The sequence below is a fragment of the Agelaius tricolor genome, unplaced genomic scaffold (genome assembly GCF_023055355.1).
Source record: "Agelaius tricolor isolate 1412-34295 unplaced genomic scaffold, bAgeTri1.0.p SCAF_31, whole genome shotgun sequence".
Classification (NCBI taxonomy): Eukaryota; Metazoa; Chordata; class Aves; order Passeriformes; family Icteridae; genus Agelaius; species Agelaius tricolor.
In genome coordinates this window covers 3792277-3820041 of record NW_027269291.1, presented here as the reverse complement: position 1 = coordinate 3820041, position 27765 = coordinate 3792277, and the positions used below count along the sequence as shown (strand labels likewise).

Here is a 27765-nt window from a genome sequence, read left to right as displayed (position 1 = left end):
TGAGTGCTTTGCCAATCACATTAAAGTTTTTCCACAACAAAGCCCAAAATGGGTGGAACAATGTACTGCTAAAAACGATGTGGGGTTTTAGATGTGGAAATGCCCTGACACATCTAGAATGAAGCACACTATTTTGCATAATTTTAATTAAAAATAAGAGACTAGATTCAGATACTAAGGAGAGGAAAGAAGAGGAATTATGCAAATTTTGTTTGCAGTCTTATGCTAGGAAAAATGGCTATAAGTAGAGATATCAGACATTGCCAAATTTTATCTTGAATCAGAGTATGAATTGATGAAATAGCTACAAGAATGTGGCATAGATACATCACAAAACATCAGGCTAAATGGAGAAACACGTCTACTTCCTAAAGCAATGTTTCCTAAGGTTGCTGGGATTTCTTTAGGAGATTCAGACAAACCCTGACAAAATTAAGCACTTGGCAAACTGGGGTAGAAACCTGTGGGAGTACCACTCCTCCAGCTTTGTTACAGAACCATTTATGGACAGGGTTTGTGACCCTTTCCAAGCATGGCACTTTAAAGGACTGGAAGGCATTCTGAATTACCTGGGAACGAACAGAGGGTGGTGGGAGAGCAGAACTGAGGCTCAGCCCAGCCAGAGATGGCTGTAAGGTGATATGAGCTCATTGGCAGTGGCTTCTCAGTGCCTGGGATGTCCACACAAACCTACACTTCAGAGGGGATCTTCTGCAGGGCAGAAGTCATGGGAGGGCAGGGATGAATCTGTTTGTTCAACTGATGCCCTGTGAAAAAAGTCACTTTATTTTTTCTGGAAAGCCCGTCCCAGAGCGAGCTTGACCTCTTTGTTTCTGAGTGTGTAAATGAAGGGGTTCAGCAAAGGAGTTACCATTGTGTTAAAGGTATTCACGATTTTGTTCACATCCAGGGAGTTCTGGGCTGATGGCTTGACATACAGGAACATGGTGGAGCCATACCAGATGGTGACAACACTGAGATGGGCAGAGCAGGTGGAAAAGGCTTTTTTTCGGCCATGGCCTGACTGGATCCGCAGGATGGAGGAGATGATGTACGTGTAGGAGACCAAGGTGACCACACAGGAGGCCACCACAACAATAATGGAGACAAGGAAGGTTGCCAGCTCCACAGGCCATGTATCACTGCAGGAGAGGGCAAGGCAGGAATCTATATCACATATGAAATGATTGATGACATCTGGCCCACAGAAAGTCAGCCTGGATGTCAGAAAGGCCAGCAGGGAAATGGCCAAAAATCCTCCCAGCCAGGAGCTGAGTGCCAGCCGAACAGAGAGGACACTGCTCATGAGGGAGCTGTACCTCAGGGGGCAGCATATGGCTAAGTAGCGGTCATAGGCCATGACAGACAGGAGAAAACACTCAGTGGAGCCTAGAGAGAGAAGAAAGAACAACTGGAGGATGCAGACACTGAAGGAGATGGTCTGGCTAGTCCCCAGCATGACTCCTATGGCTTTGGGAACAACACCCGTAGTGTACCAGATCTCCAGGAAGGAGAGATTGCAGAGGAAAAAGTACATTGGGGTGTGTAGGTTGCTGCTTCTCCACACAAGGGCTATGATGGATGCATTACCTATCACTGTCAGGGTGTACATCAGTGCAAACACCACCACAAAGGAGACTCGGAATTGCCATGTCCCTGGGAAGCCAAGAAGGATGAATTCTTTTACACTTGTCCTATTTGCCATGTCCTTCCAAGTGTTGAGGTCTGTCTGCAAAGAAAGAAAAGTTTCTGTGAAAGTTTGCATGCTACAAGTAGTGAAAAAAAAAAAATCACCATCCCCAAAAATGCAGTTGGTGCACAGCATAGGAAAATGGGACTTTTCCTATGTTAAAATTTTCATAGAAATCCTCCCCTGATGAAACACGTTTGGACAACTAGATCTAATCCTGAAAATCAGGTGTACCCCAACAAATGAACACTTAGAGAAGTATTTATCAGATTGTGCATCTCCTTTACAGCACGGGGAATGTAGTCACTTCTGTGACATGAAAATCCCACATAGGAAACTATGGACACCAGGCTGAGGCACTCCAGCTATGGAAAAACCTGTTACAAATAGGAAGGCAATAACATAACTTGTAGTTTCCAAGGCAGGCAATACTGAGGTGTGGTTTCATCAAATGAGGAATACAAATACTGTCATGATCATGTGACACTGCAAGAGATTTTCCTACCTCTTCTATGTCAGTTTATTACAAAGCATTGAGACTGAGCTGCAGGCACACAGGGCAGCAGGTTGGTATGCCAGTCACTACTCAAGGTCTCCTATATTTGCTTTCTTTTAAGCCTCAGAACAGGAAGCTTTTGCAGATACCTCCATTTCCCTCACTGAAGTTTGCTTCTCAGCATAGCTACTAGGTGTGATCCACCTCTTTGCAACTTTGCCATTTCAGAGTCAGAGGAAGGATTTCTGCTGACTAAGCTGGAATATCTAAGGTGAAATAAAATACTTCTATCTCAGCTCCTCAGCTTACCCCCCTTCTTTCTTCACAGACAGAGAAAAAGCATGAGGGAAACATGGCTCATTTTGTCCTAAAAGCATGGCTAAAAGCTCTCTAGAAGTGCCAGGTTGTCTCTGAGGTCTAAGGCAGGAGTCTAGTAAGCACCTGGGTGTTAGACATCTCAATTTGGGCAGAGATATTCAGCCTCAGAGACTGAAGGCAAAATCCTCCGAGTTGAATCCATTAAAGGTAGCTCTGCTGAACTGTTGCTGCAGACAAGGGAAAATTCTTGATTAGTTCTCTAGAGAAAACATATTTTCAGGTGGATGTGGAAGACAGATGGACTAAATCACCACCTGAATAATCCCTTTCTCTCCTATCTTCCTCCACAGCAATATATACCAGAAATCTCATGTACTTAAAGGGTAAAGAAATCTCCCTTAAACCAGCTCTCCTTAAACATGCAAGGCATTGGAAGTCTGTGCTACACGTCTTGGGCAGGCTTCACTCACCAGATTTGCCAGTGGAAATGATCCAAAAGACATTTTTTCATGCACCATCCTCCCAAGGTAGCCATGGTCCCCTTGGCTAATGGAGAGCATTGGAAAGAAGTAGATTTATTGTGGGGAACTCTGGATTCAGGTGAAGGTGTGTGGATGAGCAGCTCTCCCCTTGCTGACTCACTTCAAGCTGATGGCAACTGCCTGACCTGGTTTCCTCTCCATCCAGTAGGATCTGACAGCTTCCACTCCTGATCTTCTTCCCTCTCACTGCCACCACTGTAATTCCACCAAAGAAAGCTCTGTGTGCACACACACAAAGTGTAAATTCTCTTCATATTATGAGATCATGCACCAGAGAGTCGCCAGCATCATTAGCATAAGAACATCCCCACACCCACCTCATTAACACAATGAAGCTCCAGCTAGCCACACCCTGGAGACTGTTTTCTGTTTTCCCTCTGGTGTGCTCCAGGGAATTTGACCTCTGGGAAGCCTTATGGGCTTGTCAGGGATGAATAGTACTCTCTCTTCGCACAGGCCAATTAAAGAACAGCAATGCAATTCCCTAAGTGCCTGCTAGGCTGGGTGTTTGCCTCCTACCTGCAGCTGTGGTATGAGAACCTTGTCAGGAACTCAGCTGGCATGGGAATGTCTGAAATAGTCATGTTCCAAGAGACTGGGGTCAAGCATTTGGTGCTGGGTACTCAGGGGGTCGAGAAACCTCCATGGTGAGAAGTAACTAAAGGCAACTATGGGCACATGGACACAGAGACAGTAAAGGACTCACCTACCTCATTTCAGAGCCTTTAAGTGCAGTTAAGGCCTCTGTCTTCAGCTTTAACTGAGGAACTAAGTTCAAAATCAGACAAGACATAAATAGAGGAAAATTTATTTCCCCTGACTCCAGAAAAGGTGTCTTCTATTGAGGTACTCATCTTTGCTCCATTCATCATCAGCTGAGAGAACAGGCACTCTCAAGCCTTAGTTCAACCCTTACAAAAAATGATCTCTTACAGATCAGGCAATGCAGGCCTTACAGACACCTATTTTTCTTCTGTTGACACTCAAGATAAACTAGTCAGCTGGCTTAGACCACACTCACACAAAAATACACACACTTCTCATCCTCTAGACATCTTAAGTTAGATTCACCTCCAGAGAGAGTCTGTCTGCACTGTCCAGGACCTCACACAGATGTTGGACATGGCAGAGACATTTTCTGCAAGTCTGTGTCCCAGGTTTTGGTGTGGTTGAGAGAAAACTGACCTGTACTTGGTTTGAGGTGGAGATGCAGCTAATGGGAGCCAGGTTCTCAGCTTGAGCCTATTTGCTGACCATTAAGCCATCTCCCCACTATTTATCTGTCCTATCCATGGAAATGGTGGTGGGGTTTAGCCATGGAATGGAGGTGCTGGAGCCTCTGGGTTCACCTGTGATCGCTTAGTGAAGCAAGCCATGCACACATGACCAGGAATGCAGGCCCTGCTGTTAGCTTGTCCTACCTGGGTAGTTCAGAGGGACCACCACTGGTCAGCTGCAGGATTTGTGTCTCCAGAAAGATGATTCTTGCCATTTCCTGGCACACCTGCTTTGCTTTGGGATGGGTAAGTCCCTTGGGTGACCTGATGTCCCATCACTGACTGTGGGAAGAGTCTACAGAGTCTGTTAGATCTGGTCCTGAAGATGGGTTGTACTCCTCATCTGCAGCACATGCTCTGAGACCAAGGAGTCATATCTGAGCAGAAATGTTGGAAGGCTGAGCCTGATCCCTGCTGTCTGTGGAGAAGTCAGGGATGTCTTCCTCAGCTCCAAGGGACAGTGCCCGAATGGGCCCCACTTCTGTGTTTCCCACCCTCCCCTTCCTCTGGGAATAATCAGTGGTCTACTGGTGTCCCCACCTTTTCCTCCACCACCCATGGCAACACCTTTTGGTCTCAGCACCTTGAGACAAGGACACCAAAAAAGGATTACATGGAGGCTGAGGATGAGATGCACAAAGCTTTATTGTCATTGAAGTGGGAAATTAGTTCCCTTACAGAGGAGGCTACTGGTGGTGGTGGTGAGAGACCACATGCAACTGCAGCAAGTCTGGGCCCACTTTGGCACAGACACTTGAGAGCCAAAGGGACATCCATCTGCCTGCCCTACAGCAGGCAGGGGTTAGCAGATCCCCCAGAGAGGCTCTGAAAGTCTTACAGTCCAGAAGTATGGAAGACAAGAGAGAGGTGGAAGAGAAAGGCAGGGAAAGCAAACACTGGCCATGGTTTCAGAGAGCCCCACCAGCCCTCCTTCAGAAGAGCAGCATTGGTGGCTCAGCACCTCTGAATTTGATGGCCAGGAGCTCTGTCCTCAGTCCAGCATCAGCTTCTGGGTTTCTGGGGGTCCTCGTGAGGGCTGCACCAGTGGCTTTAGCATGGACGGCACCTGCTGCCACCGTAGCGGTTGGTGATGCAGGAGATGTCAAAGCCCCCAGAGTTGATGGGCACTCCTTCAGAGCTGAGGATGTTGCCAACAGCAGCAGAAGTGGAGGATCCCACCACGGTGTTCTGTGGGAAGGAGCTGAGGATGGGCCCAGGCAGGGTCACCACCACGGGCGAGGGCTGGATGAAGACGGTGGAGTCCTGGCACTGCCTGACACAGGGCTCATTGCAGCTGCTGCCCAGCGGGGTGGGGCCACAGGGCTGGCACCGGGTGTAGCAGGACATGGCTTGGGGCTGCAGATGCACCTGAGAGAGAGGGAAGGGAAGGAAGCAGAGCACAGGCACATGTGAGGAGCCATCAGCCATGAATCCATCATCCCACTGCAAGAATTGCAATGGTACCTGCTTAAGCCAGAAGGGAGAAACTGGGCAGTGAGAGAAAGGGGTTTTCAGCCTCATCCTGACACGGTACTGCAAATTGTTGCAATATCTCTTCAATAAAGAGCTCCCTCAGCCAAATCCTTGACACTAAGTCAGACCTTAGTTCTTCTCTGACCCCTCAGCAGCAGCAGCAGCAGCAGCACTAAAACCTCTCATAGGCTATAGGAACATGCATCTGCTTCACCAGAAAAGGACAGGGGAAAGGGCTTTGGACTTACCTGGATTCCAAGGAGAAGGAGGCAGGAGAAGTGGATGAGAGAGCATGAATTCTGGCTGGCTTTTATAGTCACTCTGAGTTGCCCCAGGCCCAGAGGTGGCTTCTATGAAAGTGATAATTTCTTAAGGTACTCATGATGTATGGAAAATATCCCAGCTAATGACATGGGTTGGGTGCTTGTTTTCCATGTTGCCACCTTTTCATTTCCTGGCTTATTCATAGACATTTCTTCATGGAGGCTTCTTCTGAGTGCTGAGATTGAGACGCCTCAGGATTTCCAGGGCAGGAATGTGTCAGTGTCTGCAGAATCCTCCGCTCGAGTGCTGGATGGGTGCATGCAGGGAAATGAAGTTGGCCTGGAGCTCACTGCTGGTGTTGCCTGTGGCCTTGTTGATTGCAAGGGGTGCAGCTGCTCCCAGGGCTTCAAACCTTGACTGGTCACCCAAAGATATGCCATGATACCATTGCAAAATGATATGCCATGTCTCTTTCCTCCATTCCTCCCAACTTGCTCCACTGTTCATTTGTGTTCAGAATCTCAGGCATTTGGGCTGCACTGTTGGGTTTCATTCTCTTGCTCCTAAAGCTCTCATTTTGTCCTCCCAAGGAGGGAGAATCCTTAAGTCATCTGGGCAATGTGAGAGAGTGCTTGGTCACCCTCAACAATAAGAAGGGCTTCGCTATGTTTCACACCAGTGTTCCAGCCTGTGCTTGTTTTCTCTGGTCCCCTCACTGGGCAATTCAGAGAAGTGTCTGGCTCTGTTTGCCTTGCACCCTCTGGATTTGGGCTGCATGGCAAGGTTTTGGTTGTGGGGGAGCCAACACCAGATGGATTTAAGACTCATCCACCCCTGGCCAAGGCTGAGCTCATCATTGATGGTGGAAGCAGCTCTGGGATAACGTTTGGGAAGGGAGAAAACACCTACTGTGGAAGAGCAGCCAGAAGAGAGGGGAGAGACAATGTGAGAGAAACAACCCTCAGGGAAGAGGGGAGGTAGGTGCTCCAGGTGACCCCATAAAACCTCATTCTGGATCAGGCTCCTGTCAGGACCTGTGCCCACGTGAGTGACAGGCCCATGCTAGCACAGGTTTGCAAGCAGGACTTGCGAAGAACTGTAGCCCATGTGAAAAACTCACATTGGAGAAGTTTTGGGAGTACTGTCTCCCCACAATGGCATAGGGCAAGTGTGTGAATGTTCCTTCTCCTAAGCACAAAAGAGCCACAGAGATGTGTGGAACTGACCACAACTCCAAATCCTTATCATTTGGAGAGGAGAAAATCAGCAGTGAAATTGAGCTGAAGAAGAAGGGAGCAGTGGAGGGGAAGGTGGTTTTAGATTTGAGGTTTATTTCTCATTACCCTAAACTGACTGGATTGCAATATATCAAATTAATTTCTCTGATCTGAGTTGGGGTTTCCCATGAGGGTAATTGATGAGTGACCTTTCCTCTCTTTATCTAGACCCAGAAGCCTCTTGTATTTTCTCTCCTCTGTCCAGCTGAGGAGAGGGAGTGATGGAACAGAGCTATCATAGAAGACTGCTGGAATCAGGTGGTTGGTCCATTGAGGTGAGATCTCCTTTTAGAGAAAGCAGAGAAGGAGAAAGGGTTTCAGACTGACCTGATTCCCAGGGAGAAGGAGGCAAGAGAAGGGGATGAGAGAGAAAAGAGCTGGGCTGGCTTTCACCATGGACCTTTACTGACTCAGGCTGCCAGAGGTATCCCTTCTGGAGGTGATCATTTTCTGACAAATTCATCTTGAATGCAAACCATCTCATTTAATGCTGTGAGCTGTGGTTTGGCTTTTTAAATTGCTGTGTTTTCACTTCCTGCTTTATTTCTGGCACATTCCTCAATGAAGGCATCTTTTGCATGACAAGATGAGAGGCCCAAGCATTTCTGCATCAAAACACATCAGCGTCAGCACAGGACTCACACACTACAGGAGTCCATTAAAAGTAAATTATGTCAGTCTGGGTCACTCCATTGGGATCTTAGGGGCCTTTGTCTCAAAGAAGTGGCCTTGTTCCTGGGTTTGACTGTATCCCACCAAACACAGAGCCCAGGACAATTCAGGTGGCTGGCTTTGCCTTCTCCTGTCGTACAGCAGGGATACAGAAAGGGGGAGAAAAGGTGGAAGGTTTTATTCAGCTGTAAGAAGGAAAGGCAAATGGCATGATAAAGGGGCTTCCATTAGGACAAAGGTGACAAAAGGAAGAGTAAGGAAAGTTGCTGCTAAATGAGACAAAGGCCCTGGTGACACAGGGTAGAGAAAAAGCTGAGGTGCTGAAGGCCTTCTTTGCCTCAGTCCTTATTAGCAAGACTGGCCTTAAGGAATACCAGATGTAGACTGGGGGTAAAGTCAGGATGGAGATCAGGGCAGTGAATCCTTAGCAAACTGCACATATTTAAGTCCTATTGGAATGTAGACACAAGTAGTGAGGGAACTGGCTCCTGTCATTGCCAGGTCATTCTTGGTTACCTTCAGCTGAGCCTGGTGACTGGATACTGGAGCAAAACAAATGCCACTTCTGTCTTCAAAAAGGGGAAAAGGAGAACCAGGGAGCTACAGCCTTCTCAGCCTCACTTAGCCCCTTAGAAGGTGATAGAGCAGCTAGTCCTGGAAAGCTCTCCTAATCAAGGCATGCAGGGATGGGAAAGTAACCAGGAGCGGGGCAGTGTGGCTTTACTAAGGGGAAGTTATGCCTGATCTTCTTGACAAAGTGCTGTGGAGATGTGACAGAATGGTGAGGAAGAAAGAATGGTGGATCTTCTCTACCTGGAGGTGAGCAAAGCCTTTGACATTTTGTGTGGATTCCTGTAGGAGCCTCAGAGAGAAGCTGTTGATGTTGGATGAGCAGACAGTGAGACAGAATGAAAAGTGACTGGCCAGGCACAGAGATCAGTGATCAGCACCACAAAATAAAGTTGGAGACCAGTGCATCCAAATGGTCAGGAGTTGATGGCTCCTGTTTGTCAACTTCACTGGTGATGTGGTTGATGGGACAGAGTGGACCCTCAGCAGGTTTGCAGACAACACCAAACTGGGAAGAGAGTCAGGCCAGCATCCAGAGGGACCTCAGCAAGCAGGAGAAATGTGCTGGGAATGGGAAACTCATGCAATTGAAAAGGGAAAGTGCATATTCCCTTGTGCCAAAGAAGTCCAACTGTATCCCCAGCTCCACTGCACCAGGTGTGGCCAGGAGCTCGAGAGAGGTGACTGCTCTCCTTTATGCAGCACTGGGGGGGACACAGCTGCAGTGGCCTCCTCTGCTGCCCTTCCTCTGTGACCATATTGGTGAAAAAAGGGATCAGTAAGACAGGGATAAGGTGAGTGGAAAATTATCTGGCCTACCAGGCCCAAAGTGTTGTGGCCATTGTTTCAAACCCCAGCTGGCAGACAACTCTGGGGTCCCTCAAGGATCAGCAGTAGGACCACTAGTGTTGCATGTTGCCATGAATGTTGTGAATAGTGGGAAGGAGGACACTCTCCACAAGTTTGGAGGTGACATGGAACAACCAAGAACAGGCAGTGAACTGGCTTCTGTTGCCCAAGTTGTTCCCAGAAAATCCTGGAACCACCTGTGGAAAGGAAACAAGGAATAGCGACTAGACTCTGGGAGTTCTCTGCAACAGGAGACTGAGCTACAAACACCTGCTGGAACATGGGGCTTTCAGCCTCCTCACTGCCATCTGCAGAAAATCCCTGGCTGCTGTTTCCAGCCCCTGAGCACAGAGACAGCTCGGGGAAACTGCTCCATCTCCTGGTTCAGGGCCCTCTTGCTGCCTCAGGCTGCAGCTGGGGCTGTACCGCCTGATTCTCGCTGAGATGTCCTTGCTGGAGGAGGGGGAGAGTCCATTTGCCAGGACACCAAGCTGTGTCCGTGCACACCCGGACTGCTCTGAGACAGCCCGAGCGGAGCCAGGGCAGGGCTCAGTCCGGGGCGGAGCTGGTGGCGATGGAGAGAGAGGAGAGGAGAGACGAGGAGGCGGCACAGTCAGAGCAGAGCCGGGGCTCAGGGGCACAGCGAGGCTCGGCCGGCGGAGCGGCGGCATGCGGCGGGCTCGGGCCGCGGCGCTGGCCGCGCTGCTCATCGGTGCGTGGGGCTGGGGTGATCCCGCAGGTGCCCGGAGGCTGCCGCCCTGCCTGCCTTCGGCACAGACCTTTTCTCGAGAGCTGTTCCCCTCTTCATCCCTCCCTCTTCTCCATCCTATAGTACCGCAGAAATCTCCGGGTATTTTCTCTACCCAACCCTGCACAAGTATTCTTTCTTTATTACTCACGAAGTCTCTCCATACCACTTGCTAATTTCCTTCTTGTCTTTTTGTGCTTTCTCCCACATCCTCTCATTCTTCAACGACTGCACCGATTCTTCTGTCATTCACTCATTCATCTCTCCACAAACCATTCATGGACACTTCCATTCCTGCATATCTTAACGCCCTCTGGGAACTGTTTTCCTCCTCATCTCTCTATGTTCCTGAATATCATTTTCTGCAAAAGAAAAGTGATTGTGCTTTTCTCTGTGGCAGTGGCTGTGGTCAGAGCCCAGGTACAGCAGGAGCCATTCATGGAGACCACCGAGGGCACCGGCATCAACATCACCTGCTCACATCCCCAAATCCAGACCAGAGATTGGATCCAGTGGTACCGACAGCTCCCGGGCCAAGGACCTGAACTCCTCGCACTCACTGTGAAAGAGGCCAAAGAGCTGCCGGGCAGTGCAGGATGGCTGTTGGTGTCGGCAGATCGGAGTTGGAGCTCGCTGTGGCTCGCTGAGCCCCGGCGCGGGGACGCGGCCGTGTATTACTGCGCGCTGGGGGCCACGGGCACAGGAGCCGGGGCTGCGGCCGGGCACGAACCGCCGCGGGCGGGGCCGGCCGGGGCCAGCAGGGGGCGCTGCCGCTCCGCCCGCCGGGCTCCCGGGCCGCGCCTCCGCAGCTCCTTCCTCTGCCCCGAGCCCGCAGCACCGGCCCCGCACGGCCCCGCACGGCCCCCAACACGCCTCACAACCGCCCCAACCTGCACTCACACAGTCCCCACACACAGCCCGGCCTCTCCTCGGGCCGCTCCTTGAGAGCACCTGGGCTGGGAGCTGACAAAGCAGCTGCGCTCACAGGCACACAGGGGCCAATTCCTGGAGTGCTGTCAGGTCAGTAGGTCAGTGCATGAGTGGGGTTTGCATTGAGGTGACAAAGAAATCTCTGTCTCTGCAGAAATGTCTCTGGTCCATACTGCAAGGTGCATTCTCTCCTGGCTGTGTAAGGCAGGTGTGCTTTTAATGCCACCTGAAGAAGAAATTCACCTCTTTACATTTTGTTCTCGTCCTCAGATGTCCACAAACATCCAGGAATGTGCATTCAGCATCTTCCTGAAACAGTAGAACATCTGCTAGGGAGACCAATCAATTGGTTGGAGTAGAGGAGCATTTCATATCATTGAAGGGCTTGCTTATACCCACCCTCCCCCTGACTTCGGTTTGCCCCTTTCCCTTCACTTTAGTAACCTGTCCAGCATCCAGAAGAACAACTGCCAGGATTTAGCAGTGCTGCAAGTGTTGGAGGGAGACACTTGAAAGACTGATCTCCACATGATGTTTCCCTCCAGAGACCTGCTCTAGGGACCCCATTTCCTTTGGGGACAGGAGCCTTTCAGCAGCTTCAGGAACTCTTTGGGCTGAGCAAGTTCAGCTGAGGCCACAGTCAGGGCATGTGAAAGACCAGACTGTCAGGTTCTCTAAGGCTCACATCACATCCATTTTCCTTTCCAAGGGAAGAACAAGGATGAGGGAAAGTGAGGAACAAAGCACACAATGACACCAATGTAGCAGTAGGTGATAAGGGGAGAAAGAGAGAGCTCAGAGCTCTCCAGCTTCTAATTGATGGGCCATTAGGAAACTGCTGTGAGTTGGCTCAGGCTGAGCTTTGTCAGTGACAAGAAGGGACAAGAGGAACATGAGGATAATGGAGGTTTGAGGGGGTCTTGTGGGGTTAGGGAGCACCCACCAAGGAATGCTTGTGAGGCTGTTCCGCCTCCAGCCATGAGGTTCTTCAAAAGCCATCAGGATTTGGAGATTAGCAATGACCCCAGAGAGCTGAGGACACCTCGGGAGGGTGAGAAACCCCAGCAGGGAAGAAGCCCCTGAATACCCAGGCCTGGGTGTGCAGCAGAGCTGGGCATTGCAGCTGCGGAGGTGAGGAGCCCACTGCGGGAACAGCCCCTTGCCATGGGAATGCTCACAATGCCAGGGGCTGAGGGAGCCTCGGGGGCTGCTGCTGGAGGAGCCAGAAACGCACAAGGAGCATTTCAGGCACTGCAAGGACAGGTCATTGCTCTGCCTGCTCCGCCGCTGCTCCCTGTGCTCCCGCCCAGAGTCGTTTGCGGCAGCTCCGTTCTCTCGGCGCTGGGACGTCCTTTCTGCCTCTGCCTCACTCAGCAAACACTTGCTCACTCAGCACCTCGGTCTCGGCATGCACCTCGCTTATCTCATCCTCACCGTCCTCCTGGGCCAGCTCCTGGGTAAGTCCTGGCTCCCCTCTTTTTCTTCTTCTTTTTTTCTGCCCAGGATATCCTCAAAAGCCTAATCAGGACCACGGGGGAAATGCCAGTGAATGAAGAGAAAAGGATAAGAAAAAACTGCTTTTGTTGGTGGTTTTGCAAGTGTTTCCTGAAGAAGCTCTTCGATTTGGAAAGGGAAAGGGAAGAGAGAGAAACCTCGGGCCCTTCTGTGTCTTTTCTCTCACCTTAAATCCATCTGCCTCTGCCTCTCTCTCCTCATCCACGTGCTGTCACCTCAGGACATCTCAGCTGTCTCTGCAGTGCCATATTGCTCCTGTTTTAGTGTAAATTCCCACATTCTGTCCAACCTGCCCCAGGCACCTCGCAGTTTTTCATACCATTCCATTATCCGGGTGTTCCATTCTGCCTCCAGGCTGACACAGCTCTGCCACAGCTTCCCGTGTTCACTGGCATGGACACAAGCAGGGCTCCCTCTTTCCAAGCTCAGCTTTGTGTGTGCTCAGGAGCTTTCAGAGGTGACAGGAATGGGGAAGCAGATGAACCTTTCTGCTGGACCTGGCTGGGCACCTCAGGGAGCTGGAAGGCTGCTGGTTCCAGCACGCTAAGTTCAGGCATGGCAGGCTGTTCCCTGGTCCTTTAAGCAGAGGGAGCAGGAGCAGGGACACAGCCCAGTTCTTCTTTTGGCGATGCATAGCAGAGAGCTCCGAACTGCTGCCCAAAATCTCTCCGGACTCTGCTACAAGGCAGGCACTTTTCTCCACCAGCGTTTTCCATGCACTTCGCATAGTGTTTTCCTGTGGAACTGCTCAGCATCACTTTCTTCCAGGCACCACGGGGCAGGACACGGTCACCCAGGAAGATGGACCAGTCTTGGTGAAGCAGGGACACCCCTTCCACACCACCTGCAAATACCACACCAGTTCTTTTAATGCCTTGCTGTGGTACCAGCTGAGGAAAGGCAGAGCCCCAGAGCTGATCTCCTATCAAGCAGGGACTGGCCGCAAGCCCAGTGGCCGTTTCACCACGGTCCTGAACACCACAAGCAAATCCAGTGTCCTGCAGCTGGAGGAAGTGGAGCTCTCTGACACTGCCTTGTACCTCTGTGCTGTGCAAGACACCCTGGTGCAGGGAGCTTCCTCAGCTGTGCAACAATCCAGGCCAGGGAGGGCATGTGTCAGTGCAAGGCTCAGCTTGGCAAAGGGACTCTGATCTCACCCTGATACTCAGCAGAATTTGCATCCACATGTGGATACAATGGTCTGGTGGTTTTTACCCCATCCATCCTAGCACTTCACTTAGGAAAATATTTTGGAGTATATTGACTTATCTCTGCATTTTGCAGTCTCTAAGTAAAAAAGAAAACTATCCCCTGTGCTTGCCTGAGACCTTGTCCTTCCACACCCCAGCCCTGCTGCTTTTGACCGCGCATGTCCTCAGCAGAGCCCGGGGCTGCTTGTGTGTCCCTGCCTTGGGTGCTCTTGGAGCAGCCCCGTTTGCAGGGACACACGTGAAGCAGGGATTTGTCTGTGGCTCCACACTGGGTAGGACGGCCCTGGCTCTGTCCGTGAGTGTCCCCGATCGGGAGGGAATTTCCTGACCATGCCAGGGACACCGAGCACCGCTCTGGCCCCGAACAGCACAGAGCAGCGGCTGCCCAGGCTCACAAACAGCCTGAGAGCAGCTGAGCGGGGCCGGCAGCCGCCCGCGGCAGGTGTGTGCAGGGTGGATCGGCTGCCCAGGCGGTGTGGCTGCTGTGTGCGATGGGACGCAGCTGTCCCTTGTCCCTGGCCATGCCAAAGGTCCTTGTGTCGCTGGTGGTGCAGGTGCCGTGAGAGGCGGGGGCTGAGGCCGGCCGGGGCGGAGCTGGCGGCGGTCCAGAGGAGGCGGCACGGCCGCAGCAGAGCCGGGGCTCAGGGGCACAGCGAGGCTCGGCCGGCGGAGCGGCGGCATGCGGCGGGCTCGGGCCGCGGCGCTGGCCGCGCTGCTCATCGGTGCGTGGGGCTGGGGTGATCCCGCAGGTGCCCGGAGGCTGCCGCCCTGCCTGCCTTCTGCACAGACCTTTGCTCGAGAGCTGTTTCTCCTCTTCATCCCTCCCTCTTCTCCATCCCATAGTCCCGCAGAAATCTCCGGGTTATTTTCTCTACCCAACCCTGCACAAGTTTTCTTTCTTTATTACTCACAAAGTCTCTCCGTACCCCTTGCTAATTTCCTTCTTGTCTTTTTGTGCTTTCTGCCACATCCTCCCATTCTTCAGCGACTGCACCGATTCTTCTGTCATTCACTCATTCATCTCTCCACAAACCATTCATGGACACTTCCATTCCTGCATATCTTAACGCCCTCTGGGAACTGTTTTCCTCCTCATCTCTCTATGTTCCTGAATATCATTTTCTGCAAAAGAAAAGTGATTGTTGGTTTCTCCGTGGCAGTGGCTGTGGTCAGAGCCCAGGTACAGCAGGAGCCATTCATGGAGACCACCGAGGGCATCGGCATCAACATCACCTGCTCTCATCCCAAAATCCAGAGCGGTGATTGGATCCAGTGGTACCGACAGCTCCCGGGCCAAGGACCTGAACTCCTGGCACTCACTGTGAAAGAGTCCAAAGAGCTGCCGGGCAGTGCAGGATGGCTGTTGGTGTCGGCAGATCGGAGTTGGAGCTCGCTGTGGCTCGCTGAGCCCCGGCGCGGGGACGCGGCCGTGTATTACTGCGCGCTGCGGGACACGGGCACAGGAGCCGGGGCTGCGGCCGGGCACGAACCGCCGCGGGCGGGGCCGGCCGGGGCCAGCAGGGGGCGCTGCCGCTCCGCCCGCCGGGCTCCCGGGCCGCGCCCCCGCAGCTCCTTCCTCTGCCCCGAGCCCGCAGCACCGGCCCCGCACGGCCCCGCACGGCCCCCAACACGCCTCACAACCGCCCCAACCTGCACTCACACAGTCCCCACACACAGCCCGGCCTCTCCTCGGGCCGCTCCTTGAGAGCACCTGGGCTGGGAGCTGACAAAGCAGCTGCGCTCACAGGCACACAGGGGCCAATTCCTGGAGTGCTGTCAGGTCAGTAGGTCAGTGCATGAGAGGCGTTTGCATTGAGGTGACAAAGAAATCTCTGTCTCTGCAGAAATGTCTCTGGTCCATACTGCAAGGTGCATTCTCTCCTGGCTGTGTAAGGCAGGTGTGCTTTTAATGCCACCTGAAGAAGAAATTCACCTCTTTACATTTTGTTCTCGTCCTCAGATGTCCACAAACATCCAGGAATGTGCATTCAGCATCTTCCTGAAACAGTAGAACATCTGCTAGGGAGACCAATCAATCGGTTGGAGTAGAGGAGCATTTCATATCATTGAAGGGCTTGCTTATACCCACCCTCCCCCTGACTTCGGTTTGCCCCTCTCCCTTCACTTTAGTAACCTGTCCAGCATCCAGAAGAACAACTGCCAGGATTTAGCAGTGCTCCAAGTGTTGGAGGGAGACACTTGAAAGACTGATCTCCACATGATGTTTCCCTCCAGAGACCTGCTCTAGGGACCCCATTTCCTTTGGGGACAGGAGCCTTTCAGCAGCTTCAGGAACTCTTTGGGCTGAGCAAGTTCAGCTGAGGCCACAGTCAGGGCATGTGAAAGGCCAGACTGTCAGGTTCTCTAAGGCTCACATCACATCCATTTTCCTTTCCAAGGGAAGAACAAGGATGAGGGAAAGTGAGGAACAAAGCACACAATGACACCAATGGAGCAGTAGGTGATAAGGGGAGAAAGAGAGAGCTCAGAGCTCTCCAGCTTCTAATTGATGGGCCATTAGGAAACTGCTGTGAGTTGGCTCAGGCTGAGCTTTGTCAGTGACAAGAAGGGACAAGAAGGGACATGAGGATAATGGAGGTTTGAGGGCGTCTTGTGGGGTTAGGGAGCACCCACCAAGGAATGCTTGTGAGGCTGTGCCGCCTCCAGCCATGGGGTTCTTCAAAAGCCATCAGGATTTGGAGATTAGCAATGACCCCAGAGAGCTGAGGACACCTCGGGAGGGTGAGAAATCTCAGCGGGGAAGAAGTCCCTGAATGCCCGGGCCTGGGTGTGCAGCAGAGCTGGGCATTGCAGCTGCGGAGGTGAGGAGCCCACTGCGGGAACAGCCCCTTGCCATGGGAATGCTCACAATGCCAGGGGCTGAGGGAGCCTCGGGGGCTGCTGCTGGAGGAGCCAGAAACGCACAAGGAGCATTTCAGGCACTGCAAGGACAGCTCATTGCTCTGCCTGCTCCGCCGCTGCTCCCTTTGCTCCCGCCCAGAGTCGTTTGCGGCAGCTCCGTTCTGTCGGCGCTGGGACGTCCTTTCTGCCTCTGCCTCACTCAGCAAACACTTGCTCACTCAGCACCTCGGTCTCGGCATGCACCTCGCTTATCTCATCCTCACCGTCCTCCTGGGCCAGCTCCTGGGTAAGTCCTGCCTTTTCCCCAAGGCTCCCCTCTTTTTCTTCTTCTTTTTTTCCGCCCAGGATATCCTCAAAAGCCTAATCAGGACCACGGGGGAAATGCCAGTGAATGAAGAGAAAAGGATAAGAAAAAACTGCTTTTGTTGGTGGTTTTGCAAGTGTTTCCTGAAGAAGCTATTTGATTTAGAAAGGGAAAGGGAAGAGAGAGAAACCTCGGGCCCTTCTGTGTCTTTTCTCTCACCTTAAATCCATCTGCCTCTGCCTCTCTCTCCTCATCCACGTGCTGTCACCTCAGGAGATCTCAGCTGTGTCTGCAGTGCCATATTGCTCCTGTTTTAGTGTAAATTCCCACATTCTGTCCAACCTGCCCCAGGCACCTCGCAGTTTTTCATACCATTCCATTATCAGGGTGTTCCATTCTGCCTCCAGGCTGACACAGCTCTGCCACAGCTTCCCGTGTTCACTGGCATGGACACAAGCAGGGCTCCCTCTTTCCAAGCTCAGCTTTGTGTGTGCTCAGGAGCTTTCAGAGGTGACAGGAATGGGGAAGCAGATGAACCTTTCTGCTGGACCTGGCTGGGCACCTCAGGGAGCTGGAAGGCTGCTGGTTCCAGCACGCAAAGTTCAGGCATGGCAGGCTGTTCCCTGGTCCTTTAAGCAGAGGGAGCAGGAGCAGGGACACAGCCCAGTTCTTCTTTTGGCGATGCAGAGCAGAGAGCTCCGAACTCCTGCCCAAAATCTCTCAGGACTCTGCTACAAGGCAGGCACTTTTCTCCACCAGCGTTTTCCATGCACTTCGCATAGTGTTTTCCTGTGGAACTGCTCAGCATCACTTTCTTCCAGGCACCACGGGGCAGGACACGGTCACCCAGGAAGATGGACCAGTCTTGGTGAAGCAGGGACACCCCTTCCACACCACCTGCAAATACCACACCAGTTCTTTTAATGCCTTGCTGTGGTACCAGCTGAGGAAAGGCAGAGCCCCAGAGCTGATCTCCTATCAAGCAGGGACTGGCCGCAAGCCCAGTGGCCGTTTCACCACGGTCCTGAACACCACAAGCAAATCCAGTGTCCTGCAGCTGGAGGAAGTGGAGCTCTCTGACACTGCCTTGTACCTCTGTGCTGTGCAAGACACCCTGGTGCAGGGAGCTTCCTCAGCTGTGCAACAACCCAGGCCAGGGAGGGCATGTGTCAGTGCAAGGCTCAGCTTGGCAAAGGGACTCTGATCTCACCCTGATACTCAGCAGAATTTGCATCCACATGTGGGTACAATGGTCTGGTGGTTTTTACCCCATCCATCCTAGCACTTCACTTAGGAAAATATTTTGGAGTATATTGACTTATCTCTGCATTTTGCAGTCTCTAAGTAAAAAAGAAAACTATCCCCTGTGCTTGCCTGAGACCTTGTCCTTCCACACCCCAGCCCTGCTGCTTTTGACCGCGCATGTCCTCAGCAGAGCCCGGGGCTGCTTGTGTGTCCCTGCCTTGGGTGCTCTTGGAGCAGCCCCGTTTGCAGGGACACACGTGAAGCACGGATTTGTCTGTGGCTCCACACTGGGTAGGACGGCCCTGGCTCTGTCCGTGTGTGTCCCCGATCGGGAGGGAATTTCCTGACCATGCCAGGGACACCGAGCACCGCTCTGGCCCCGAACAGCACAGAGCAGCGGCTGCCCAGGCTCACAAACAGCCTGAGAGCAGCTGAGCGGGGCCGGCAGCCGCCCGCGGCAGGTGCGTGCAGGGCGGATCGGCTGCCCAGGCGGTGTGGCTGCTGTGTGCGATGGGACGCAGCTGTCCCTTGTCCCTGGCCATGCCAAAGGTCCTTGTGTCGCTGGTGGTGCAGGTGCCGTGAGAGGCGGGGGCTGAGGCCGGCCGGGGCGGAGCTGGCGGCGGCCCAGAGGAGGCGGCACGGCCGCAGCAGAGCCGGGGCTCAGGGGCACAGCGAGGCTCGGCCGGCGGAGCGGCGGCATGCGGCGGGCTCGGGCCGCGGCGCTGGCCGCGCTGCTCATCGGTGCGTGGGGCTGGGGTGATCCCGCAGGTGCCCGGAGGCTGCCGCCCTGCCTGCCTTCTGCACAGACCTTTTCTCGAGAGCTGTTCCCCTCTTCATCCCTCCCTCTTCTCCATCCCATAGTCCCGCAGAAATCTCCGGGTATTTTCTCTACCCAACCCTGCACAAGTATTCTTTCTTTATTACTGACAAAGTCTGTCCGTACCCCTTGCTAATTTCCTTCTTGTCTTTTTGTGCTTTCTCCCACATCCTCCCATTCTTCAGCGACTGCACCGATTCTTCTGTCATTCACTCATTCATCTCTCCACAAACCATTCATGGACACTTCCATTCCTGCATATCTTAACGCCCTCTGGGAACTGTTTTCCTCCTCATCTCTCTATGTTCCTGAATATCATTTTCTGCAAAAGAAAAGTGATTGTTGGTTTCTCCGTGGCAGTGGCTGTGGTCAGAGCCCAGGTACAGCAGGAACCATTCATGGAGACCACCGAGGGCACCGGCATCAACATCACCTGCTCACATCCCCAAATCCAGACCAGAGATTGGATCCAGTGGTACCAACAGCTCCCGGGCCAAGGACCTGAACTCCTCGCACTCACTGTGAAAGAGGCCAAAGAGCTGCCGGGCAGTGCAGGATGGCTGTTGGTGTCGGCAGATCGGAGTTCCAGCTCGCTGTGGCTCGCTGAGCCCCGGCGCGGGGACGCGGCCGTGTATTACTGCGCTCTGCGGGACACGGGCACAGGAGCCGGGGCTGCGGCCGGGCACGAACCGCCGCGGGCGGGGCCGGCCGGGGCCAGCAGGGGGCGCTGCCGCTCCGCCCGCCGGGCTCCCGGGCCGCGCCTCCGCAGCTCCTTCCTCTGCCCCGAGCCCGCAGCACCGGCCCCGCACGGCCCCGCACGGCCCCCAACACGCCTCACAACCGCCCCAACCTGCACTCACACAGTCCCCACACACAGCCCGGCCTCTCCTCGGGCCGCTCCTTGAGAGCACCTGGGCTGGGAGCTGACAAAGCAGCTGCGCTCACAGGCACACAGGGGCCAATTCCTGGAGTGCTGTCAGGTCAGTAGGTCAGTGCATGAGAGGCGTTTGCATTGAAGTGACAAAGAAATCTCTGTCTCTGCAGAAATGTCTCTGGTCCATACTGCAAGGTGCATTCTCTCCTGGCTGTGTAAGGCAGGTGTGCTTTTAATGCCACCTGAAGAAGAAATTCACCTCTTTACATTTTGTTCTCGTCCTCAGATGTCCACAAACATCCAGGAATGTGCATTCAGCATCTTCCTGAAACAGTAGAACATCTGCTAGGGAGACCAATCAATTGGTTGGAGTAGAGGAGCATTTCATATCATTGAAGGGCTTGCTTATACCCACCCTCCCCCTGACTTCGGTTTGCCCCTTTCCCTTCACTTTAGTAACCTGTCCAGCATCCAGAAGAACAAATGCCAGGATTTAGCAGTGCTGCAAGTGTTGGAGGGAGACACTTGAAAGACTGATCTCCACATGATGTTTCCCTCCAGAGACCTGCTCTAGGGACCCCATTTCCTTTGGGGACAGGAGCCTTTCAGCAGCTTCAGGAACTCTTTGGGCTGAGCAAGTTCAGCTGAGGCCACAGTCAGGGCATGTGAAAGGCCAGACTGTCAGGTTCTCTAAGGCTCACATCACATCCATTTTCCTTTCCAAGGGAAGAACAAGGATGAGGGAAAGTGAGGAACAAAGCACACAATGACACCAATGTAGCAGTAGGTGATAAGGGGAGAAAGAGAGAGCTCAGAGCTCTCCAGCTTCTAATTGATGGGCCATTAGGAAACTGCTGTGAGTTGGCTCAGGCTGAGCTTTGTCAGTGACAAGAAGGGACAAGAGGAACATGAGGATAATGGAGGTTTGAGGGGGTCTTGTGGGGTTAGGGAGCACCCACCAAGGAATGCTTGTGAGGCTGTTCCGCCTCCAGCCATGAGGTTCTTCAAAAGCCATCAGGATTTGGAGATTAGCAATGACCCCAGAGAGCTGAGGACACCTCGGGAGGGTGAGAAACCCCAGCAGGGAAGAAGCCCCTGAATGCCCAGGCCTGGGTGTGCAGCAGAGCTGGGCATTGCAGCTGCGGAGGTGAGGAGCCCACTGCGGGAACAGCCCCTTGCCATGGGAATGCTCACAATGCCAGGGGCTGAGGGAGCCTCGGGGGCTGCTGCTGGAGGAGCCAGAAACGCACAAGGAGCATTTCAGGCACTGCAAGGACAGCTCATTGCTCTGCCTGCTCCGCCGCTGCTCCCTTTGCTCCCGCCCAGAGTCGTTTGCGGCAGCTCCGTTCTCTCGGCGCTGGGACGTCCTTTCTGCCTCTGCCTCACTCAGCAAACACTTGCTCACTCAGCACCTCGGTCTCGGCATGCACCTCGCTTATCTCATCCTCACCGTCCTCCTGGGCCAGCTCCTGGGTAAGTCCTGCCTTTTCCCCAAGACTCCCCTCTTTTTCTTCTTCTTTTTTTCTGCCCAGGATATCCTCAAAAGCCTAATCAGGACCACGGGGGAAATGCCAGTGAATGAAGAGAAAAGGATAAGAAAAAACTGCTTTTGTTGGTGGTTTTGCAAGTGTTTCCTGAGGAAGCTATTTGATTTGGAAAGGGAAAGGGAAGAGAGAGAAACCTCGGGTCCTTCTGTGTCTTTTCTCTCACCTTAAATCCATCTGCCTCTGCCTCTCTCTCCTCATCCACGTGCTGTCACCTCAGGACATCTCAGCTGTGTCTGCAGTGCCATATTGCTCCTATTCTAGTGTAAATTCCCACATTCTGTCCAACCTGCCCCAGGCACATCACAGTTTTTCATACCATTCCATTATCAGGGTGATCCATTCTGCCTCCAGGCTGACACAGCTCTGCCACAGCTTCCCGTGTTCACTGGCATGGACACAAGCAGGGCTCCCTCTTTCCAAGCTCAGCTTTGTGTGTGCTCAGGAGCTTTCAGAGGTGACAGGAATGGGGAAGCAGATGAACCTTTCTGCTGGACCTGGCTGGGCACCTCAGGGAGCTGGAAGGCTGCTGGTTCCAGCACGCAAAGTTCAGGCATGGCAGGCTGTTCCCTGGTCCTTTAAGCAGAGGGAGCAGGAGCAGGGACACAGCCCAGCTCTCCTTTTGGCGATGCAGAGCAGAGAGCTCCGAACTCCTGCCCAAAATCTCTCAGGACTCTGCTACAAGGCAGGCACTTTTCTCCACCAGCGTTTTCCATGCACTTCCCATTGTGTTTCCCTGTGGAACTGCTCAGCATCACTTTCTTCCAGGCACCACGGGGCAGGACACGGTCACCCAGGAAGATGGACCAGTCTTGGTGAAGCAGGGACACCCCTTCCACACCACCTGCAAATACCACACCAGTTCTCTTACTGCCTTGCTGTGGTACCAGCTGAGGAAAGGCAGAGCCCCAGAGCTGATCTCCTATCAAGCAGGGACTGGCCGCAAGCCCAGTGGCCGTTTCACCACGGTCCTGAACACCACAAGCAAATCCAGTGTCCTGCAGCTGGAGGAAGTGGAGCTCTCTGACACTGCCTTGTACCTCTGTGCTGTGCAAGACACCCTGGTGCAGGGAGCTTCCTCAGCTGTGCAACAACCCAGGCCAGGGAGGGCATGTGTCAGTGCAAGGCTGAGCTTGGCAAAGGGACTCTGATCTCACCCTGATACTCAGCAGAATTTGCATCCACGAGTGGGTACAATGGTCTGGTGGTTTTTACCCCATCCATCCTAGCACTTCACTTAGGAAAATATTTTGGAGTATATTGACTTATCTCTGCATTTTGCAGTCTCTAAGTAAAAAAGAAAACTATCCCCTGTGCTTGCCTGAGACCTTGTCCTTCCACACCCCAGCCCTGCTGCTTTTGACCGCGCATGTCCTCAGCAGAGCCCGGGGCTGCTTGTGTGTCCCTGCCTTGGGTGGTCTTGGAGCAGCCCCGTTTGCAGAGACACACGTGAAGCAGGGATTTGTCTGTGGCTCCACACTGGGTAGGACGGCCCTGGCTCTGTCCGTGTGTGTCCCCGATCGGGAGGGAATTTCCTGACCATGCCAGGGACACCGAGCACCGCTCTGGCCCCGAACAGCACAGAGCAGCGGCTGCCCAGGCTCACAAACAGCCTGAGAGCAGCTGAGCGGGGCCGGCAGCCGCCCGCGGCAGGTGTGTGCAGGGTGGATCGGCTGCCCAGGCGGTGTGGCTGCTGTGTGCGATGGGACGCAGCTGTCCCTTGTCCCTGGCCATGCCAAAGGTCCTTGTGTCGCTGGTCGTGCAGGTGCCGTGAGAGGCGGGGGCTGAGGCCGGCCGGGGCGGAGCTGGCGGCGGCCCAGAGGAGGCGGCACGGCCGCAGCAGAGCCGGGGCTCAGGGGCACAGCGAGGCTCGGCCGGCGGAGCGGCGGCATGCGGCGGGCTCGGGCCGCGGCGCTGGCCGCGCTGCTCATCGGTGCGTGGGGCTGGGGTGATCCCGCAGGTGCCCGGAGGCTGCCGCCCTGCCTGCCTTCTGCACAGACCTTTGCTCGAGAGCTGTTCTCCTCTTCATCCCTCCCTCTTCTCCATCCCATAGTCCCGCAGAAATCTCCGGGTTATTTTCTCTACCCAACCCTGCACAAGTTTTCTTTCTTTATTACTCACAAAGTCTCTCCGTACCCCTTTCTAATTTCCTTCTTGTCTTTTTGTGCTTTCTCCCACATCCTACCATTCTTCAGCGACTGCACCGATTCTTCTGTCATTCACTCATTCATCTCTCCACAAACCATTCATGGACTCTTCCATTCCTGCATATCTTAACGCCCTCTGGGAACTTTTTTTTTTTTTTTTCCTCCTCATGTCTCTATGTTCCTGAATATCATTTTCTGCAAAAGAAAAGTGATTGTTGGTTTCTCCGTGGCAGTGGCTGTGGTCAGAGCCCAGGTACAGCAGGAGCCATTCATGGAGACCACCGAGGGCATCGGCATCAACATCACCTGCTCTCATCCCAAAATCCAGAGCGGTGATTGGATCCAGTGGTACCGACAGCTCCCGGGCCAAGGACCTGAACTCCTGGCACTCACTGTGAAAGAGTCCAAAGAGCTGCCGGGCAGTGCAGGATGGCTGTTGGTGTCGGCAGATCGGAGTTGGAGCTCGCTGTGGCTCGCTGAGCCCCGGCGCGGGGACGCGGCCGTGTATTACTGCGCGCTGCGGGACACGGGCACAGGAGCCGGGGCTGCGGCCGGGCACGAACCGCCGCGGGCGGGGCCGGCCGGGGCCAGCAGGGGGCGCTGCCGCTCCGCCCGCCGGGCTCCCGGGCCGCGCCCCCGCAGCTCCTTCCTCTGCCCCGAGCCCGCAGCACCGGCCCCGCACGGCCCCGCACGGCCCCCAACACGCCTCACAACCGCCCCAACCTGCACTCACACAGTCCCCACACACAGCCCGGCCTCTCCTCGGGCCGCTCCTTGAGAGCACCTGGGCTGGGAGCTGACAAAGCAGCTGCGCTCACAGGCACACAGGGGCCAATTCCTGGAGTGCTGTCAGGTCAGTAGGTCAGTGCATGAGAGGCGTTTGCATTGAGGTGACAAAGAAATCTCTGTCTCTGCAGAAATGTCTCTGGTCCATACTGCAAGGTGCATTCTCTCCTGGCTGTGTAAGGCAGGTGTGCTTTTAATGCCACCTGAAGAAGAAATTCACCTCTTTACATTTTGTTCTCGTCCTCAGATGTCCACAAACATCCAGGAATGTGCATTCAGCATCTTCCTGAAACAGTAGAACATCTGCTAGGGAGACCAATCAATCGGTTGGAGTAGAGGAGCATTTCATATCATTGAAGGGCTTGCTTATACCCACCCTCCCCCTGACTTCGGTTTGCCCCTCTCCCTTCACTTTAGTAACCTGTCCAGCATCCAGAAGAACAACTGCCAGGATTTAGCAGTGCTGCAAGTGTTGGAGGGAGACACTTGAAAGCCTGATCTCCACATGATGTTTCCCTCCAGAGACCTGCTCTAGGGACCCCATTTCCTTTGGGGACAGGAGCCTTTCAGCAGCTTCAGGAACTCTTTGGGCTGAGCAAGTTCAGCTGAGGCCACAGTCAGGGCATGTGAAAGGCCAGACTGTCAGGTTCTCTAAGGCTCACATCACATCCATTTTCCTTTCCAAGGGAAGAACAAGGATGAGGGAAAGTGAGGAACAAAGCACACAATGACACCAATGGAGCAGTAGGTGATAAGGGGAGAAAGAGAGAGCTCAGAGCTCTCCAGCTTCTAATTGATGGGCCATTAGGAAACTGCTGTGAGTTGGCTCAGGCTGAGCTTTGTCAGTGACAAGAAGGGACAAGAAGGGACATGAGGATAATGGAGGTTTGAGGGCGTCTTGTGGGGTTAGGGAGCACCCACCAAGGAATGCTTGTGAGGCTGTGCCGCCTCCAGCCATGGGGTTCTTCAAAAGCCATCAGGATTTGGAGATTAGCAATGACCCCAGAGAGCTGAGGACACCTCGGGAGGGTGAGAAATCTCAGCGGGGAAGAAGTCCCTGAATGCCCGGGCCTGGGTGTGCAGCAGAGCTGGGCATTGCAGCTGCGGAGGTGAGGAGCCCACTGCGGGAACAGCCCCTTGCCATGGGAATGCTCACAATGCCAGGGGCTGAGGGAGCCTCGGGGGCTGCTGCTGGAGGAGCCAGAAACGCACAAGGAGCATTTCAGGCACTGCAAGGACAGCTCATTGCTCTGCCTGCTCCGCCGCTGCTCCCTTTGCTCCCGCCCAGAGTCGTTTGCGGCAGCTCCGTTCTGTCGGCGCTGGGACGTCCTTTCTGCCTCTGCCTCACTCAGCAAACACTTGCTCACTCAGCACCTCGGTCTCGGCATGCACCTCGCTTATCTCATCCTCACCGTCCTCCTGGGCCAGCTCCTGGGTAAGTCCTGCCTTTTCCCCAAGGCTCCCCTCTTTTTCTTCTTCTTTTTTTCCGCCCAGGATATCCTCAAAAGCCTAATCAGGACCACGGGGGAAATGCCAGTGAATGAAGAGAAAAGGATAAGAAAAAACTGCTTTTGTTGGTGGTTTTGCAAGTGTTTCCTGAAGAAGCTATTTGATTTAGAAAGGGAAAGGGAAGAGAGAGAAACCTCGGGCCCTTCTGTGTCTTTTCTCTCACCTTAAATCCATCTGCCTCTGCCTCTCTCTCCTCATCCACGTGCTGTCACCTCAGGAGATCTCAGCTGTGTCTGCAGTGCCATATTGCTCCTGTTTTAGTGTAAATTCCCACATTCTGTCCAACCTGCCCCAGGCACCTCGCAGTTTTTCATACCATTCCATTATCAGGGTGTTCCATTCTGCCTCCAGGCTGACACAGCTCTGCCACAGCTTCCCGTGTTCACTGGCATGGACACAAGCAGGGCTCCCTCTTTCCAAGCTCAGCTTTGTGTGTGCTCAGGAGCTTTCAGAGGTGACAGGAATGGGGAAGCAGATGAACCTTTCTGCTGGACCTGGCTGGGCACCTCAGGGAGCTGGAAGGCTGCTGGTTCCAGCACGCAAAGTTCAGGCATGGCAGGCTGTTCCCTGGTCCTTTAAGCAGAGGGAGCAGGAGCAGGGACACAGCCCAGTTCTTCTTTTGGCGATGCAGAGCAGAGAGCTCCGAACTCCTGCCCAAAATCTCTCAGGACTCTGCTACAAGGCAGGCACTTTTCTCCACCAGCGTTTTCCATGCACTTCGCATAGTGTTTTCCTGTGGAACTGCTCAGCATCACTTTCTTCCAGGCACCACGGGGCAGGACACGGTCACCCAGGAAGATGGACCAGTCTTGGTGAAGCAGGGACACCCCTTCCACACCACCTGCAAATACCACACCAGTTCTTTTAATGCCTTGCTGTGGTACCAGCTGAGGAAAGGCAGAGCCCCAGAGCTGATCTCCTATCAAGCAGGGACTGGCCGCAAGCCCAGTGGCCGTTTCACCACGGTCCTGAACACCACAAGCAAATCCAGTGTCCTGCAGCTGGAGGAAGTGGAGCTCTCTGACACTGCCTTGTACCTCTGTGCTGTGCAAGACACCCTGGTGCAGGGAGCTTCCTCAGCTGTGCAACAACCCAGGCCAGGGAGGGCATGTGTCAGTGCAAGGCTCAGCTTGGCAAAGGGACTCTGATCTCACCCTGATACTCAGCAGAATTTGCATCCACATGTGGGTACAATGGTCTGGTGGTTTTTACCCCATCCATCCTAGCACTTCACTTAGGAAAATATTTTGGAGTATATTGACTTATCTCTGCATTTTGCAGTCTCTAAGTAAAAAAGAAAACTATCCCCTGTGCTTGCCTGAGACCTTGTCCTTCCACACCCCAGCCCTGCTGCTTTTGACCGCGCATGTCCTCAGCAGAGCCCGGGGCTGCTTGTGTGTCCCTGCCTTGGGTGCTCTTGGAGCAGCCCCGTTTGCAGGGACACACGTGAAGCACGGATTTGTCTGTGGCTCCACACTGGGTAGGACGGCCCTGGCTCTGTCCGTGTGTGTCCCCGATCGGGAGGGAATTTCCTGACCATGCCAGGGACACCGAGCACCGCTCTGGCCCCGAACAGCACAGAGCAGCGGCTGCCCAGGCTCACAAACAGCCTGAGAGCAGCTGAGCGGGGCCGGCAGCCGCCCGCGGCAGGTGCGTGCAGGGCGGATCGGCTGCCCAGGCGGTGTGGCTGCTGTGTGCGATGGGACGCAGCTGTCCCTTGTCCCTGGCCATGCCAAAGGTCCTTGTGTCGCTGGTGGTGCAGGTGCCGTGAGAGGCGGGGGCTGAGGCCGGCCGGGGCGGAGCTGGCGGCGGCCCAGAGGAGGCGGCACGGCCGCAGCAGAGCCG

At 53.9% G+C, this 27765-nt stretch overlaps 2 protein-coding genes and 2 gene segments (V, D, J or C); 2 read left to right on the top strand and 2 right to left on the bottom strand.

Moving 5' to 3' along the window:
- Positions 1–784: 784 nt before the first annotated feature.
- Positions 785–3187, bottom strand: OR6F1 (olfactory receptor family 6 subfamily F member 1). Its single transcript, XM_071450777.1, has 3 exons — positions 3147–3187; positions 2975–3050; positions 785–1729 (listed from the first exon to the last, which is right to left on the bottom strand). The coding sequence occupies exons 1-3, from the start codon at positions 3185–3187 to the stop codon at positions 785–787; spliced, it is 1062 nt and encodes a 353-aa protein (XP_071306878.1).
- Positions 3188–4950: 1763 nt separating this feature from the next.
- LOC139601518 (feather keratin Cos1-2-like) overlaps positions 4951–27765 on the bottom strand; it is a 73900-nt gene continuing 51085 nt past the window's right edge. The window contains 3 exon segments of the mRNA XM_071450650.1: positions 4951–5691; positions 6045–6137; positions 6140–9625. Coding sequence (XP_071306751.1) covers positions 5374–5691; positions 6045–6137; positions 6140–6178 — 450 coding nt within the window. The 5' untranslated portion in view covers positions 6179–9625 and the 3' untranslated portion in view covers positions 4951–5373.
- Positions 12515–14395, top strand: LOC139601550 (T cell receptor alpha variable 1-1-like). The segment is given in 3 exon segments: positions 12515–12563; positions 13390–13657; positions 14335–14395. Coding segments are annotated over 3 exon segments (378 nt in total).
- LOC139601549 (T cell receptor alpha variable 4-like) lies at positions 14512–15537 on the top strand. The segment is given in 2 exon segments: positions 14512–14554; positions 14993–15537. Coding segments are annotated over 2 exon segments (588 nt in total).